This window comes from Sphaeramia orbicularis, chromosome 9, assembly GCF_902148855.1.
Source record: "Sphaeramia orbicularis chromosome 9, fSphaOr1.1, whole genome shotgun sequence".
NCBI lineage: Eukaryota > Metazoa > Chordata > Actinopteri > Kurtiformes > Apogonidae > Sphaeramia > Sphaeramia orbicularis.
In genome coordinates, this window is record NC_043965.1 from 26,144,889 (window position 1) to 26,164,212 (window position 19,324).

Below are 19,324 nucleotides of genomic sequence, written 5' to 3' on the forward strand. Positions count from 1 at the left end.
TTGCAGAAGCATTGCAGAAGTCTGTTCTGTGATCAGACCAGTGATATGTAAACGGTGTGACACGTCTATACTACAGACACCACAGCAAGAGCAAGACTTTAAAAATTAAACTTTTCTTAAATCTGAGGTTGTATTAGTCATTTGACAAAGATCAAATGTGTTTTCAAACTTGTGTGTCAAATGAACAAAATATATGACATCCCTACATCACCTGCACTGACACTTTATGCGATGTTATGAATTTAATTAAAAGTGAATCATAAGTTAAAGCTGCGGGAGACTTTCGTCAACAATTTTTCATCAAATCTGTAAAACCCCAGTCATAGCCTAAGTATCATGAATCTGTAAGTCTTTTTGTGATTACTCACCTGAATGACGAATGATCACGGATTTGTGATACTTAGGCTATGACTGGGGTTTTACAGATTTGATGAAAAATTGGTGACGAAAGTCTCCTGCACCTTTAATGTTAGCACTCATCTGACAGATCATAAATTATAGCAATAAACTGTAACAGGCAGTTGTTCCATTTGTCATATTTAAAGGACATCTGTTGAAATAGCATCTCCGAGGTCAGGATGTCTCATATTAAATGGCTGATGTTGATTCCTCTCTCTTTGGGTGTTCGCCTCGACTCCTCCACTCACATCTTTGGTGGGAGGACAGACAAGTTGAGGCAAGGAGTTAAGGTGAGGACCCAAGGAGCTACGAGTTGGGAAACGGGGGTGACAAACATCCAGTAACACGCTAGCTAAGAAAGAGCCAATACATTGGAACCTGGCTTCATTTGAGGCTGAATAAAAATCAAAAGGCTTACTAAGTTACCTATCAAATTGTTGTGACTTGACTTACCGAGCTATTTCGCACTTATTGACATCAAGACCCCTCTTTGGCATGTAGCCCATGCCTCTCTGGGGCTCCTTTGTGGCGAAAGTGTTGAGAAAGTGAACATATGGAGCCTCCTCTGTGATTTCAAAGTAGCGGATGCTGCTATCACCCTGTCACAAAGAAATAAACAAGTATTTTATGATGTACTCTGCCACACAGAAATAAAACCTTGACCCTCAACAGTGTGCCACCAAAATAATCCTGGTCTTGACATACCTTTCCACAAAGGTAAACAACATTGGTGTCTGGGTCATAGAAGGGTAAAAGCACACCATTGCTGGTGTCCATCTCATTCACAGTCATGGGCTCTTCCATATTTGCCTTAATGAAAACAAAAAGATAAGTCAGATAAACTGAAAAAAACCCCAGCAACAGCACAAAAAAATATCCAGAGGTTGGTTATGTAAACACCATAATCACAACATCATTACAGAATCTAAAATAAATTAAACAACTACATCTTAAAGTGACATCTTTATCATCAGTTTCACATAGTCTGAACATTTCATCAGCGTGAAATGAGAAGCTCTTGAAAACTGAACACACGTTACCGTGTTCCACAGAGCTAGTTGTCTCTCACTCATGCGACTGAAACCTGTGGTGAGGATGTTCCCATCAGACAGGAAAATGGCTCGCATGGGCCGAGCGCCCTCATGTGCCTTCTCCCTCTCCTGTGAAGGCCAGTAACATTCATAGGTTAACACATGCAAAGCAAATTACAATTTCCCAAACTGCTAGATATGTTCAATATTGCTTTACTTTGTATTTTTTTTCATCTCAACCTTTGGGAAGTTTTTTTTAATCAGTGCTTTCAAATGGATGTTTAAACACAGTGTAAATCATTCAATATGAATTTTGTTGGACTCAAATCAAATCCAATACTGTGATACAACTTAAAGCTGAGGAGAGACAATTGGGGAAAATACATACAGAAATAAGAGTCTCCTTGCGGGGGTCGATGACACGGACAGACTTGTCTTTGCAGGCGGTGCAGATAAGGCTCCCGTTGCGGTTCCAGCACACATTGTAAATGACATCAGGGTGCATGTCCTCCAGGGTGATCATGGCCTCACCGGTGCCCACGTTCCATATGATGATCTGGTTGTCACAACCTAATGAAAAATTTATGTTAAGCTGAACTTGACCACACAAACAACTACAGTAGAGCTGCCCATCAGAGAAAAAAAAAAAACTTTATTCAGTAAACTAGTGAGCCACAGGCGCAACCTCCAATGCCACCCTCTAGTGGACATTCAAGTTACTGCAGATTTGACACAACCCTCCAGGATGCCACTTGGTCTGGTGCTCTTTTTGATTCTTTGACACTTCATGGATAAAAAATGAAAATCAAAGTTGCTATTATTTATGTTTGTGTATGCTTCTGGTGGAAAAAAATATATACATTTCAAAATAATCAGTGCATGTTCCTTGATATCCAAGCACATCACAATATTGTCAACAATAACTATAGCATGACCTTCAATAGGGTGCAGCCTTTATACACACAGGGATCTCACCTGCACTGAGAAGCACATTGCGTGCTGTCGGGTGCCATGTGATGATACCCACTCGCTTGGAGTGGCCCTCCAGTACCACTACTGGCTCAGACATTGAAGACACAAGGCCATTTTCAGGAATCTGCCACACCTACAGAGGACATGAACATATGAAAACAGGTGTCAGGAACATAGAAAAGAGAGTGAAGCCTGGTTTGTGTTTGACAAAATGATCAAATCCACCAACCCAAATCAGCAACTGCATTAAAGCATGATGGGTAATGGTAAAAGACAGTTACTAAAAGAAACCTGTAGGGGGAAGCAGTGGCTAAGAATTCAATGGCAAATTACAGGCTGTGATTGTGTGGCCATAAGGTTCATTTTCTGCTCAACATCAGATTTTTATCAAATCGTGCCATGCTCAAAGTGTCTGAAGCCACCTATTGTTTGGTACTACATCAGTCTCTGTAGATACAACTTGTGCAAGCAAAAAAAAACAAAAAAACAAACAAACAAAACAAACACTTTTGTAAGCACATATTTGAACTGGCCCATCAGTTACATTGCAATGTTTAACAGAAGCACTCGATAACATGGTGGGAGTTTCCCTTTTGCAATTTAGGTAATAAAACAATTCTTTATTATAGATACTGCACACATTACAAAGGCCATATCATAATCTGAACTAGTGTGAACAGTGAGTGTTTTGTGTTTCATGCTGGGAACTTTTGCATTGAACATCATGTGCTAAAAACATAGGTATCATCAGGGTCACAGTCTTTGCTGTGAAGCATTTACTTCTGCAAACAAAATTAAAATGGCAGTGATTCATGGTGAGTTTAACAGGAAGTTAGGACTTTCAGGTAAGTAACAGCATAGCAGCTCACTGAACTCAGGCTTTCACAACCCAAATAAGGACATATAAGGACATATACATGTATAGCACAACTACAGTCTCAAGAAAGTTAGTGACCTCAGCTCAATAAACAGCGAAATCATTCCCCAGCAATGAGTCCTAAAACACATACTTGAGCCTAATCTAATCCAGAGGATGAGGTCTGCACCTTTCCACAAGTTACAGCTGTGCAGCCATTTGCATTAAAAGCAGAGAGTCTGTGGTCAGTAGTTCAGAAATGTATGGTGGTGATTTAGTTCACATTTCATCTGTCTGAGTTTGGATGAAAAAGATGAAGCAAAACTTACCATCACTGTGCAGTCCTCCGAGCCACTGGCAATGACCTGATCATTGTGAGGGCACCAGTCAATGTCTAAAACTGGGCCTGTGTGTCCACACACTGTGGGGTAGGCTTTGTCAATGCGTCCAGTCTGTAAAGACAAAAACAAAATTATGAGACAAGTCCTGCTTAAAGAAGATCATCCATGATGCCAGGGTGAACATGTTTGTTAAAAAGATAATGACAGAGTCATCCTTCACATACATGGAAAATAATGCTTACACAAACATAAACAAGAAAAAGCACTTAAAATGATTAAATCTACAGTATAGTCCTTTTTTTTTTAATAATGCATTACACATTTCTAATTTTATTGCTTTATATACTTTTTTTTTAGCTATTTGCATTATATTTCTTTCTACTTGTAAAAGTATCTTGTAATATTATCAAGAAAGGTGTTACAAAAATCATCTTCACCATCCTTCCCCATCATCAAAAAAAATGAAATCACATTCTGACAAATCACTGCTTGAGCACAAAAAAGTGTTTGACAATATCTAAGAAATGACTATACATGGATTTAGAATGCCGTTTGTTCATGCCGTTACCCAGTCCACTCTGAAATTAAGTTTTGCCAGTCCTCTTAAACATCCAACAAATTAAACTCAGAGTAAAGAGCAACCAAAAATGCCTATAGCCAGAGAACCATCAGCCTTGATTTGCCAAAACAGAGGCTACACTGAGATTAGACTTAGCCTTAGTGGACCACCATCAGTGATTAAGGAATGTTATTAGTGGTGACGTCAGGATACAGTAGACAAGTGCCAATAGAGGCTTCATTTCCACAGTATTCTCTTGCTTAAAAACAGTAAACTTGCCTGAAAACAGTTCTGAACATAATTATTTCCACAACACATAGGACCAGATGCCCCATGTAGAGCCCTCCCGTCTTGATTTAACAGACTCATGTTGTACTGATGGGGTATCGCAGCCGCACCCTGTTCTCTGTGCAGTTGACTCCAAGTACCACCGCAGGACTGGAGAGATGACGTCACTTACAGTGGAAAGAGTCCCGGTGCTGCAGCACTATTTAAAGCATGATGGCTTCCTTAATAAAGAATAACTCACTGCCCACAGCTATTCTGCCACCATGGGAAGAGTGACAATAATGGCCCGAGAAGAATTCACTACGCCTTGTAACTGTATATTCACAATAAGCTAGAGTAAAGCCTAACCCAGCCTGAGACCTCTTTAAATGTGACTTAGAGTAATGCCAACAAAAGATCCAGGCTTCCACAATAAGCTTTAGTGGAGGAGTGAAACAGTATGCTTATGGCATTTAAAATGACTGTATATTCCAAACAAATCAGGTGTTGGGATAAGTCAATTTTTTTTGCACCACACCACCCATGCACTGTATTTGGCACAGATTGGTAGAGTGTGTGAATATGTGGTTGAGAGGCTACTATACAATAACTTACATGGCCTTTGTAGCCCAAGAGCCATGTATTCACTGTATCAATTACACCACCTTCTGCTATTGGTAAGTTCCTCCACCTGGTTTGCAAACAGATCTTGATCTCAGCAGGTAATTTACTTCTTGTACTGTTAACAACATACCATCACTTACTATTGAAATACAATGCAATGCAACAAGAAATTCATGTTAGTTTAGTCAGCCTGTCACAGATACAAAAGTCAAAGCTGCTGGTTGGAGTAAAGTGACAGTTTCAAACTTCCAAACAGGCCAGACTCACCCCAAATGGTTAATTATGGCTTTGGTAGCCAAAAGATTACATGTGTGTGAATTCAGACTGTCATATCCAGGACAAAGTAAATAGTGCCTGTTAGACTTCTACATTAACTTTATGCAACAGACAGAATTTTTCTGATTTTTTTGTTCCTTTCTGAAAAGACACAAAACACACAACATTTTCATTTAAACTGTTCAACTGAGGAAATGTAAAATAATTCAACTTCAGTTTTTCTTGACTGGCTAATGCACAGATTATAACATGGCACCTCCATTACAAAATCTATCCATACATTCAATCCTAAAACAAGGAGTGGATAATGATCTGGTCCAGTCTAGAATGTGTCAGGTTGCTCAGCATTTCAACAGTCCATGTCTTTTCTCTTATCTAACACTGAAAACCTGAGGTGGACCTTTAAACCTGCTGCCACACAATGGACATTCACAGTTTTTGTGGCAAAATTCATGTTTCATTGATTTGTTTAAAAGTTTGAAGAAATATTTCAACTTACAAGGTCAGCTCCTAAAATAGATGAACATCAATTCACATTTCAGTCAGATTCATGTATGAAGATATTAGGCCTGAAGCCATGTAGTCACCTGACTGACAGAGTTGGGCTGTGGCACATACTCTAGCTCCAGCTTTAGTGATCAAAGTCCAGTGTATGAGAATGAACTCTACATGGACGTACCTGAAAATCACAAGATCTTGTCTAAACCTCTCCCTGACTAGTAAACACACCATAAAATTTACCCTGAAACAGAGAGCAAAGAAAACAGACCTTGACACCGTTGTCTATGAGCAACCAACTGCCACCAGATAACACGATAATTAAATACCAGACTGGTGACCACACCTCTGGAGCACACTCATTTCAAAAGTTAAGTTTTGATTCGAAGGAAAATAGATGCAGATGTCAAATAGCATTTCCAAAACATCTTTGTAATTGAGATTTACAATATAATGCCATCACATGGATTTACACTGGAGTATTACCAAACATGAGTACCTAAGGTAGACAGGAATGCAATGTAAAACAGGAAGAACCGACAAACAGACGACCGGATGCAGCAAGAAACAGCACCACCAAAGAGCATGTACAACAATGGAACTACGCCATGGGCCACTTGATTATTTCTTTACATCATTTTTGTAGTATTCACCCTGCAACAGTTTATTTTAACAAGACAGTATTACACAAGAATTAATAACATGTATTGTCAGGATTAGATATTTCATGGCTACAAAAATTTGCAACACTCTGCATTAACAAGCTCCGTCATGTACAACAATTTCAACACCAAATATCATTGCACATGTTGAATCTCTTGTGGTACCTTGTAACTTGAAGCGTCTGTACGCCATGATTGATCATTGCACATGTTATTATATGCAGTGTGAAATGTAGCAATTTTATGTTGTTAATGTGGCTGTATGTTGTTTGACAAACACTGTTTACTTGCATGACAATGTTTGTTAGTTTAGTAGAACTTCTTACGTACAAGAATGTACAGTGAATATGTGATTTTCAAAGAAAAGACATTTAAGAAGCATGTAAACTCAATATTTTTAATTTACATTTGTGTAATTGTAGACTTTTGGATGAACAAACCAAGAAAGATGAGGACTATCTGCGGTGAACAAAACATCTTAGCATGAGAATTCTGACTCAGTTACATTAAAATCTTTTTAAATTACTCATTAGTTTTCCTGGGAAAAAAAACCCCATTACTTAATAGTTTCAGATTTGACAGCTCACTTGAGGTAATAAACCATAGATCCCAGTAACACTTAAGCTCAGTCCTGGAGCTCAACTTCCTAAATATGCTAACTGGACAGAACAGGCCGACAGTTCTACCAGAGAGCCCGGCGTTCTTCACATTCCACACCTCGGCCCCGGCAGCTCTGGTATGGCTATGACTAATGAGAGCAAGAGGGCTGCGAGGGTGTCAAATATGGCACCCTTTGACGTGTTAATGATGTCTATGTCCAATATACACAATTAGAGTTTGAAAAGGTGACACAAGTGGATCTTGCCTCAAGCCTGAATAAATGTTGATAACATGAGCCTGGAATGCTGTTTGGACAGAGTGAGATCACTGTAATTATTTTCACCACATATTAACACTTACAAAACAACAACCAATTGTGTACACAAAGTATCTCATAGCACAAATCTGAGTCTAGTGGGATCAGTTGTGTGACAAGGTGCTGATTCCACCCCATGCTATCCCTGTGGACAAGCTTATTTTATAAAATGCCATTGAATTCTCTTGTTTTAATTATGACTATGACGTATAAGGAATTGCAAAAAGAAAAGTTTCAGTTACTGTGATATCAAATTGTTGATGAAAACTCTTACAGCTATTTATCCTTTCAGCCAGACTGTCAATAACATGTCAATGCCACCAAACCTCAGAGCCACCTGGTGGTGAGACTAACCTAAAAGTCTCTCTTCCATTGTCAAATGGTGTCTGCACACCATTCAGTTGCCTCTGACAGTAAAGCTTTCTTTTCCATATTGGGATCTGTCTTGGTCAGTGTAACACAGCAAGTGACCGTTTAGCCTAAAACTGTTTGTGGGACAACAGTGTTTTCTTTACCAAATGCTATGAGGAAAGGTAATTGAAATATCTGTTGAAGTCATAGATTGTATTTCCAAACATTTCAAGAGACTTCCATGCTTCAATGAAATCACTAACATCCATTTTTTTTGTTGGCACAACAAAAAAAAAAGTAAATTCATTACATTATATTGTGTGAAATACAAACACCAAATTACTGTAAGTTTAAACTTTTTTGAACAGTTAATGACATTTACAAAAGGTAACCAGGATGTTAAATGTTTGAGATTTAATCTCACAAATGATCATTTCCCATAAATGTGTCAAGGTCTCACCTTAGACACACAGGACGTCAAAGGACCAAGACAGACTAAACCAGTTCTGCTAGAAAATTAGCTTTTGAGAAGTCAGTCTAAAATGTTTATAGACTTGCAGAAGTGAGGATGATTTTGACAAGGCAGAAAGGAATAACAACTGAACCAATGTAAAAAACATTAAGGTGCTAAACTCAGCAGTCAAATACCTGCTGTCCATAACTACACTACAGACATTTATATCCTTGCACAGGAATGTCTGATGCCAAAACAACAACTAGTTGCATAGCAACAAGAAAAACCAGAGAACATGAGGGTGAATCACGTAGTGATAGATACACGGCACAACACTGAACATACACAAAAATGGCAGAACAACATTCCCCCAAGGCAAGAAAGGACATTCTTTTCATTCACACAAGAGGCCTGCACACTTCCTCTACTTGCAGCTCAACATGTGATTCACACATGCACACCACTAAAGGGTCTTCCATGCATGCTGTCCACTGCTGCTGAGAGCTCCATGGAAATTTCCACTTTTACAAGTCCATTCATCTGCACGGCTGAGACAAACAGCTAAAGCAGTATAAGCAGCGCTCCTGTCACACCCGCAACTTTTTGTTAAGATTTACAACCAGTGAATGATAGGAGGAGAACAATGAAATACAGCAACACACGAGCAGCCTAACTGGAAACCTTAGCTATAAATAGCTTTAAGATATAATATAATACCTTACGGACAAATTGTGATGCTCATAGGGCAATGCTACATTCTGACACAAAGCATTTAATTCATTGCAGAGTTGTTCCCTTAGAAAAGGTTTGGGGTAGTTCAAATTTTGAGCTACAATGCTTATCAGTTTCCAAGTGACCCTACAGCAAAAGATATCTGCTGTATGAACATGTGTTTACTTAAGTCTTAGGGCATGATTAGTTGGGTGCCTGGCTGTTGGTGACCATGACAGGGGAACAGTCTAAGGTGATTATGTTTAACAGGTACGTTATTGCCCTAAATCAAGAAATCTAATAAAAATCAGATGTGTCATTGTCTTGGGTCATCTCTCTGATGAGACTGACCTGAATACATTTTATATTCACTGTGAGTGACTGCTGCTTGTTCAGTTATTTCTCAGCACAGTATGTTCCACCAGTATGGCCCTAAAAGGATCAACTAAAGAAACAATGTACAAATTATGAATCATGTCATTTGTAAAAATAATCAAAAGTTGTACAGTGAGCCACATTCTCATCTGTCAGACATTGCATTTATGGAAAAGTTATTTAGCTAATTAACTCAAACAGAATTAACTGCCATTTTAACCAGCATTAATTAAATGAGCTATCGGGTATTAATTTGTTGTCACGTGGACATACCGGTCTTAATATGAGTAATGTGTACAGATCCTTGTTAATAAAATAAATATTATTCTGAAATTAGCAGTCAAGCAGCTTATTTTATAAATATTATCATATTATAGCACTAAACAGACTGTCATGCTGTGACAAAGGCAACATCTGACTTCAACCCAGTTCTCTCATCTTGGCCGCTCTTCATATCTCAGCCTATCCCAGAATTCACATGTGTACCGACACTGCATGAAGCAGCCAATGGCGGGGCAGGGAGGAAATGGTCTTGGAAGGCTGTCAGGCAGGGAGCACTAAATGACCATATATGGTAAAATCTGCAGTCAGCAGGACTGAGCGGCAGAAGCGGCAAAGGCAGAGGCAACCAGGCAGTGTAGAGGTCTTGGAAGACAAACTGGCCAAAGTATGGGGAAAGACCTTGGTTATCAGGCACACTAGTGTATTTTGTGTGTAAAGACTGAGCTAAACTTAGTAGCTCACTAGATTATAAGAGACAAAAAAAAGACAATGTGAATGTATAGACTCAGGAATAACTAACAGCAAAGGTTGAGCACTGGATGAATGGTGCATTGAGGGACAGAATCCAAATCAAACACACACTCCACATCTAAATGTCCTTTCTGTGCAGAGGCAATGTTTGAAGCACTAATATGGAACATGCCATCTACATTAGGCAATACACCAAGTGGTTTTAAGGCTGTAGTTTAGGTGCATCTTAAAAAGACATAAAAGTGGAAACCAAAGATGCTAACAAATAGCGCAGTGACTAATACAGTCAGTGTGGAAAATACAGATGCTGAAAAAAAAGAAACAAGCCATCTATCCAGTTTTAACCAGGTCATATTTGGATAAATCAAACAAAGGATTTTCTAGATATGGGATATAAATCACAACAACTTTAATGACTCACAGAGACTTCCTCTGTTCTTCTATGCTGAACGAAACAGAGAAGTTATCAGGAATGTTTCATTAAACACTTGCTAGCCACATTCACTCCCACAGCTTCCTTCATATGGTAATCAGGGAATAAATTAGCAGGCATCCTGCTAAGAAAGAGAAAGGGAAAGATTGAAAGCTTGAGGGAAGGGAATGACATGTGTTAAGCTGGACATCTGATCACCCTCTCTATAAATCCCTATGTTCAGACAGAAGGAAGCAACAATACTCAAGACTCTGCTGAGTCACAGCGGCCTGCCGCACTAACCTCACCCTACTTAGTCACACAAAGAGAAGGCTCCACTAGTTGACTGTTCAAAATGAGTCTGAGACCTCAGATCCAGTCACAGAGTGATAACATAAAGGTGTGGACCTTTGGGGATGCTGTTCACCTCCAGAAACACAGAATTAAGCAAAGATTCAAAACAGAGGTTTTTTGAGGGTTCATAATCTGATCCCAACTGTTGTTTCACTGTTGTTGTAGTTGCATATGGCTTCATTGTGAAGGAGCATCATCACACTTCTGCCTCCCCCCCAGCTGATCGGTGCTAATGACAAAGGGCTGCACTGGGAGCAAGTGCAGCACAAAGGCCCTGAGCAGCTGGCTGCCCACAGAGAGTGGGAGCAACGCATCAGAGGCAGATGGGGTAGCCGGACAGATGCACTCTCACATTAGGGACAGGAAGAGGTGGGAGGCAGGGGGAGTTTAGGGGTCTGTCCTTGCAGTATAATTTACTTGGGGCTCATTTCATCTCTGTTGCATGGGTCCTTCAGTTGGGCATATTTTTATTCACTGAGCAGAGAGGAGTCTAACAAAATTCATTAAGTTAAAAAGCTGCTCTATATAGCTGACAATTATATTAGTCAGCCTCAGAAAGGATGCAGGTGTGGCCTTACAAATAAGTTTGACATTTCTTATTAAGAAATAACCTCATACTCATTTTTGTGCGCAGAGAGCAATTCTACAAAGCCAATCCACTGCAATGCTCACTAGTCAAACCACTTGCTGTCTTGCCCCACTTTTGAGGCCTGCACTGCCAGCTGAGACTACATAGAGATTTCCAGATGGAGTTGCTGTGTCAGAAACGCCATTCTAGGATAAAAAGATAAAAATGATTTAAGTAAACAATTAAATGGTATGGGACTGCCTTTGTTTCCAAGGTCTGAAATGTGAGGTCCATATCTGACTTTCTGCTATGCTCAGCAGTAAAAATTGGTTTTAATCATACTTTCACACATTAGCTATAAGTTTTGAAATAACATGGCATTCCCCTTTCTGCTCCAGTTTCTCAATGCATGGACTGTTGAAATAAAGAAAACACTATATCGGAGAGATTAGCCTGTGTCACGCTTGCCAGCTTGTATGTGGGAAGATCTGAAAAATCAAGAGAGCTTTTTTAATCTCCCATTTTTTGGGGGGAAAAAATTGCCTGAGGTTTCCTCTGCACATAAAGCCCTCAGTCTCCCTCAACTTTTTAATTCAGTAGTGAAAGTAGACTTTGTTCAAGTGACACACCAGCACTGTACTGGGACATGGCATGAAGAGGGCAGCTCATTCAAAAGTAGACACAGAGGAGGGTGGGAGGAGTGTCAAGATGGCTGAGCTTGTAGCCCACCTCCAGTAAAAGCTCTGTATTGAATGAGGTGCTGAGAGGTGTAAGCTGTGTGATGACAGGCTTAAGGATCCGGTCCCCGATGCCAGAGCCTTCTCAGATGACATGGCACTGCTCTTGTGTACGCTAATTACAGACCCCGCTTAAATCTGTCAACAATATTGCAGTACTTAAGTCACTCAAGTGTCAGGACCTGCCACTTGGCCATCAGCTGGACCTTCCAAACATAAACACCAACAGCAGCAATTCACCAGTGTGACCATGATGTCACCTTAGGGCTCCCTAGGGATATAGCTTAGAGGGAATTCCTCTGTTAACAGGGATTACAGGACAGTCTGATCTGTTTTACATGTTAACTGGTCCAGTTACAACAGCACGGTGACAACAAAAACAAGGAGAGTTCTCTCTGAGCTAACTTGTTTACAGCAATACACTTCAAATATCTTGCCCAATGCAAGAGCAATTCTAGTAAGAGTACAGTGAATTCCTTATATGGAGGTGAGGATCAGGAGACTGTTCGCTCTAGGGCTTTAGTGTAGTTTCTGTTGTACATGAAGGTGCATGATACAGCTCACTAGAAAACATTAAGTCTTAGGCACAGTAAAATTAAAAGTCTGCATTCTGCATCCGAGAGGTCAAATGTGCCATGTACACAATCAAGTCATTCTTTATGAGACATTATTAAAGACAATCTTAAGTCTCTCCAGTACCACCAATTTAAAAATAAATCTTCATCATTTGATCCTCTTAAATCATCTGTAACAAAAAAATTACATGCATAACTGCACTCAAAAGACACAATTCCTTTGAAAGTTAGCATTGCACCATTTTCTTTTCAGTAAAGTTGAAATGAACCACATTAAAACCAATTTTAGGCACACACATTCAAGGCTTAGATATTTTATATCAACATACTGAAGCTCTTAGATTCTAAGCATGGTTTCTCTTACTATAGAAAAGACTGCACCTAATATTTTTCTAGTAAGTCAACATATCAGAATAATGTAATAATGGCCCATCAATCAGGGATTGGCTTGTGACAGATGCTCATCACCAGCTAATCAAAAAAATCTGACATGCCTGATCCGCTTGTTATATGGTGAAATGAGCAGAGATTTGAATATTACTAAGGTGTTCTCAGCCTATTTTGCCTCTAAAACTGACTGTAAACTCTGCTTAGTTGTCTTGATTTCCGTCCTGCCAGAGAGAAAGTCCATTAGGTTAACAGTGTTTATCTGTTGGCACACAGGTGTATGGAAAATGTTATGGAAATCTGCTCTGCCACAACTGTATGCAAAGGGGATGTAATACTGATAATATCATTGCAAAGGTTATGAAATCCTTGTCTTACTGTGAACAACTACACAGGCCACACAGCACATTAATCTACTGTGGTATTATTTAGGCTACCATTTCACATGGGGGGGCAACAGTGCAGGTAGCCCACGGTATGGTCCGTACCTCGGTTTTTGGGCCACAGTTTTGGTTCAGTTTTGGTACGTGTTTTTGTGCGTAAAGAGAACTGTTTTTTTTCTCCCAAAATTACATTTTTATTTTGCTCGTCAGCAAAAGCTGAATTTTACAGTAGGAACAAATTATATCACTGTACTGAATAAAATAACACTTTCTGTACTGAACAATATAGCACTTTCTTATTCCTTGACTACTTGTATACAGTAGTATAAAACAGGCATGTGCACACATAGGGTGCAAAGGATGCTTGAGCCCCTGCCCTTTTTTGCCTCATAGAAATAGAGACAGAGTGTGAGAGAGAGAGAGAGTGAGAGAGAGAGAGAGAGAGAGAGAGACAGAGAGAGAGAGAGGTATTTTCTCCAAGTACCATTGCATTCCAAATTTCACACAACATAGAACTTACCTTGTGAAGAGGAAGAACAAGGAAAGCTCCACCACCACTGGCCTCAATAATTATGGCAACAAATTTGGGGTTGACTGCACAGAAGGCGCTGTCCCATGTGACCCTTGACACGCGGATATCATCGTAGCACTGGTCATTCTTCACCGCCTGGCCAAAGACGTGACGAAATTTGCTCTGTCGTACAACTCGTCTCATATCTGAGCAGAGAAACATTTATAACGATTAGCAAAATACTCCAAGAACAAAAGGAAACACTTCTGCAGAATGAGAAAGTGAGTTTTTTGTGTTAAATACGTTCCCTTTGCAGATGTCTGATTCACATCACAAGACTGTTTTATTTCTTTCTTTATGAAAAACCTGTTTCCTCTGCTAGATCAAAAAAAGAAAGAAAATTTTGAGCCAAAACTCAACATATTGCAATATACAACATGAGCCTCAATGTTAAAGTGTGAAAAACACCACTTTCTGATAAGCAGCACTTTTGTCCTAGTTAAGTGTTAAATTGTCCAAAAACAATTACAAATATATTTCTAACTCATTTCACTGACTTGTTTCTGTTAATATTATGTTGCACCAAATATTACACATGTAAAAAACAAAACAAAACAACAATTTATTGTCTGCTGGTCACTAAAAAAAAAAAATCCAAAAAAAAAATCACTTTTTCCAATAGTAGGATGTATCCAAAACAAACACACTTTGTAGATGGTCAGCTAAAATCTCTACCAAGACAAGAATCTGTTGGCAGACAGTACTTTGGAAAACAAGTCCACTGAAAAGCTACAAGTCCCACTGCTGGCCTTACAAAAACAGTCCACTTCCAAAGATAATGGAAAACTAGCCAGTTTGAGATAAATGGCCAGAAACAAGGTTCAGTCTGACCTATAACCTGGACAGACTTTAAATGTGTTTGGTTTTATGAACATCATGAAATCTTTTATTTTTAGATCAGCACATGGTGATAGATTGCCAGCGTGAATCACTAACATGACCAAGGCACAGCACAGGATGTGGGACATGTTTTGGTGGTGGTTTTCCATTGTGTGTTTTGCATGTTTGTGAGTGAGAGCAGACAGAAGAAAAAAGGGAAAGAGCCAAAAACAGAGACAAATGCATGTGTGCTGTACATCCGGCAGGACAGGGATCACAACACCAGCAGGACGTTCTTCCTGTTGGCTTGCGGGAGTGTTCTAGCTCATCTGTACATTGCATCAGTCATCACGACCATTTACTTTGGATCTCCTAAAAAAGACGCTCAAAAACCATCCTCTAAAACAATTTGGTTTGAATGTAGATGCAAGGAACCAAATTGGATTAGTCTAGGAAAGATTTTCGCTAAATTAAAAATTTTAATAAAGACTTAAGAAAATTAATTGCCATCCATCTCTGGCCATTCTGATGGCCAGAGATGGATACTAAATGTAGTGTTTAAAAAAGATTATGCAATTTTACAGCACTGGTGGCTAAGAATCAGATAATGGATAATGTAACGCAATCACTCTCAATCTCAAGTATATTAAAAAAAGAGAAGGGTTTTACTCTTATAGCTGAGTGACGGTTGTCTAGGGCAACTCTGTTGTGATGGGTTTGTTTGTTTACCTTTACAGTTATACATCTGTCACATAGCCTAGTAGATGTAGAGGCTACATGTGAACAGACACCTAAATCAACTACCTGTCTGGTGAAGACAGTAATAATTCAAAAGATACTAAGTCCTTGTCTGACCTGAGAGCACAGTGTATATTCACATTTTTTCCATAGCGCAAATAGGATCCAAACAGGGGAAAATTTTGCTAGGTGGAGATTTATTTCAGTTTTTAGCTATGAAGCAAATTTTGAGCTTCAAACCAATCAAAAACTAAATCTCTCACCAAACCTGAAAATACAACATCTTGACAGTGATCTCACCTCCCTCATCTCACACTTTCTTGTTTTTACAATCAGTAAATGAACTACTGAAACACTATTGAAAAAAAAATCTATTTTATGGGAAGAAAGCTGTGTACATCTTAAACTGAATGTAAATGAAAATGCTCAATATAAGACATATGCAGTTTGCCTCCTAGACTAGTGTCTGACATGTTAATTGTTGACCACTGCATTTGGTCATTGAGCCAAGAGAGCTGGCGCCCACTGGTCTTATAATGGAACCATATGGTCTATTGGCTGGAGTGAATGTCCTCTCAGAAAGTTATCGACCTAATGCCAGTCCATCAACCCTTTAATGTGGCCCATATTTAACATAATGTACCTTTATTACATTTGTCAAATAAGTGGCTTTGACAAAGTTAATCAATAGTTATTTAAAATTACACGATAGTAGAGACTTACTGAGAAAATCCCAGGATGTAGTAAGAGTCATCAGGACTGACGTCTAACAAATTATGAATGTACATGGAATTGAACATCTTTCTCTAGGCTTGCGCTAGCCTATCGCCACATCGCCATTGGCAATGCATTTTCCTGTTTGGCGAAGTTGTTTTCAACCCGTGTAGCCACAGTGGCGAAGGTATTTTTTTTAGTAAAATCAACCAACATCTCTGATTGAAAATGTCCGTGCGATAACCAAGGAAAATAACAAATGCCGTCTCCACTACTGAAGAGCGCTGCCGAGAGAAATCGAACTCACCCGAACGTTTCCAAGTTTTTATGAATTCACACTGCACACGTCACTTGTGGGAAGTTACTGCTCGTTCAAGTGAAAACAAAACTTATGGCTCATTTCTCTTTTCTCTACCTGCTGAAGCTTTGCTTTTAAACCTTAGCAGTGAAAATGCTGCTATATTAGTATCACATTAGTGCTGCCTCCGTCGTCTCCATGTTTGTTATCACTGACTTTCTTCTTCTTCTTCTCAAAAAACTTTACTCTTCTTCGTGGTATTTGTCCAGTATGGTTAATTAAAAGCAGCGCCCCCTGGTGGATTAATTGAGAAACGCTCATTCCAACACATTAAATGTCAGTAGCAGCACTTTTTTCCAGTCAGACTAATGACAACAACAATAAAGCACATTTACAAAAGGAACTAAGAACTAGAATGGGATTATTAAGTACTAGTATCGGTACTCGGTATCGGCAATCAGTCCATGTACATTCTCGTCTGGGCAGGAGTACTTTCTAGTCTAAATAAAATAATTTCAAGAGTCCATATCTGTCCATATTTAATTACCAAATGACTTTATGATAAATCATGTCTCACTGGTAAATTTATTTTATATTGAATCTCATGAACATCAGTGGTCAGAATAACTGTATTTATAAGTCTATCATTTATTGTTTTGTTATACATTAGATTAGAAATAAAAATTGTTTAGATGAAAATGTTGACTTAAGTTAAATTTTTATGATTTTTTTTTTGTATGAAACTGAAGCCAGATTGAACATATTTTTAAGCTCAAAATGCACCAGAATGCAGGAAAAAGACTTCATTTTTCCCAAAATTTCCCAGGGGAGCTATGCTCGTTGCTGCGGTCCGCTACGCGCCCTGCTGCAGGGACCCAGAGTGGCTGTGGCTTTTTGTGGCTACACTCATTTCTACTAATGTAGCCACAGCGGCTGTATCTTTCATTTTCCTCGAACAAGCACAGTTTCTCATCATTCTACCTTTCTGCAAAATGAAAAAGTACAATGACTTAACTCCTAGGCATGCTGGGTATTCTGCTTAGTCTTGTCTGAAACATGTGGGGGCAATAATATATCTGACTTCCAGCAGAAGAAGGCAAAGTTGTATCAAAGTTTGTTTTTTTGTTTGTTTTCTAAAAAGTAGTGCAAACATATTTAATGCTCTGGGCAAGTGTGTGTGTGTGTGTGTGAGAGTGTGAATGTGTGTATGTATGCATGTATGTATATATGTGTGTGTGTGTGTGTATTTGGTTGGCTGCAATACATCTCCAAGATGTGTTGAGAAACACAGACATGCTGCTAAGCAACTTCAGAGAGATACCAACCCAGTAAGGAAATCCAATAGTAAACAGACAAACTAATGTTTGTGAAGGTTATGTGAAATGCAAAAAGCAAACATCTGTTACATTTAATCATGAACCTCTTCTAACAAAATAAAAATGTAATTAACTGAGATTTTACATTCACTGACAAATGAGGATGATGAACAACTGGCACAGAGTAAACTATGTCAAGTTTACATGATGATGAGAACAAGCAGAGATGTGATGGAATTTGTTCTAGGCACAGATTTGCTGCCTCTCAACTATTACGCCTTGTGAAGACTTACTGAGCCACTGTGGATCTAAAATGAAGCATGGCTTGGCACGGCCCATTTCTCACCTGAAATGTCAACTGATTTTGTCAGATAATTTTAAAGTAATATTTGTCATTTTCCCCACAGGCAATTCAAGCCTAATCCTGTCTTTCTGGTTTGCAGACAGACAAAATAATGACAACACAATAAAGAGTATGATTATCTACATGGGTTTCCTACTGTTATATATTTGTGCTAAAGTCTCATTCAATCACTAGTAATGTAACATATAGAAAAACACACACACATTATACACACACACACACACATATAACTTACATAAATGTGAGGTGTTCACTTCTTTATAAAGACTGGTAATACTATCATCTTGACTGTGTTAATTAGCAGAAGAGCATGTTGCTTTATGCACAAGAACTTTATAAAATGTGTTGTTTTATTACCACAATAGTGTGTCTTGCCTAGACAAAACAATCAGTGCATTCTTGAGGTCAGTCTGGGCCTGCACAAAGATCCTCACTAACAGTCTTGAACTCCACACACAGCAGGAAATGTTTAATGCTTATGTTACTGTTGTAATAAGAACTAGACCATGATCGAGATAATACTTAATCTACTGATTAATTAATAGAAAAAGGTCAAAGAACTGAATAAGTTTGCATACAAGTTCAGATAAATATTGTTTAAAAGGTTGTTCTATGTTTTGTTATGTTTCCAGAAGTCTTCCTGAAAAGAATGGATGGCTGGCTGAAACCTTTAGGGAGAGATCTAGGCTGTATAGGTTTCAGTGTACACACTGGAGGTCAGAACAGACTGGGTGGGGTTGCAGCTGATTATGCAATACTGGGTCTTGGTGAGTAAGCCTTGTTGTGCGGTGGTGTAACCTACCATTCCTTTTCAGAGAGATATCACCATTTCTTTGACACTGGATCCTCACATTAGGTGCATTAACTACTATTTTGAAGACACACAGAGGAAGGTGAGACAGAAAAGGCTGATGAGTTATAAACAAGTATGTGAATGGTTGTGTGGTCTGCTGGTCGTAACCACTTGCGCTGGGCATCAGTTTGCAAAGGTTAATGAAGGTGGCATATGGTAGATGTCAGTGAGGTGAAAAACTGTTAAAACG

General features: G+C 39.0%; 1 protein-coding gene across 1 annotated transcript in view; it reads right to left on the minus strand.

Annotated features, from left to right (window-relative positions):
* coro1ca (coronin, actin binding protein, 1Ca) overlaps window positions 1–19,324 on the minus strand; it is a 32,416-nt gene that overhangs the window by 5,525 nt on the left and 7,567 nt on the right. The window contains exons 2-8 of the mRNA XM_030143086.1: window positions 13,982–14,178; window positions 3,588–3,710; window positions 2,406–2,535; window positions 1,819–2,000; window positions 1,440–1,559; window positions 1,105–1,209; window positions 853–998 (exon numbers count right to left, since the gene is read on the minus strand). Coding sequence (XP_029998946.1) covers window positions 853–998; window positions 1,105–1,209; window positions 1,440–1,559; window positions 1,819–2,000; window positions 2,406–2,535; window positions 3,588–3,710; window positions 13,982–14,176 — 1,001 coding nt within the window. The 5' untranslated portion in view covers window positions 14,177–14,178. The remainder of the gene's footprint in view (window positions 1–852; window positions 999–1,104; window positions 1,210–1,439; window positions 1,560–1,818; window positions 2,001–2,405; window positions 2,536–3,587; window positions 3,711–13,981; window positions 14,179–19,324) is intronic.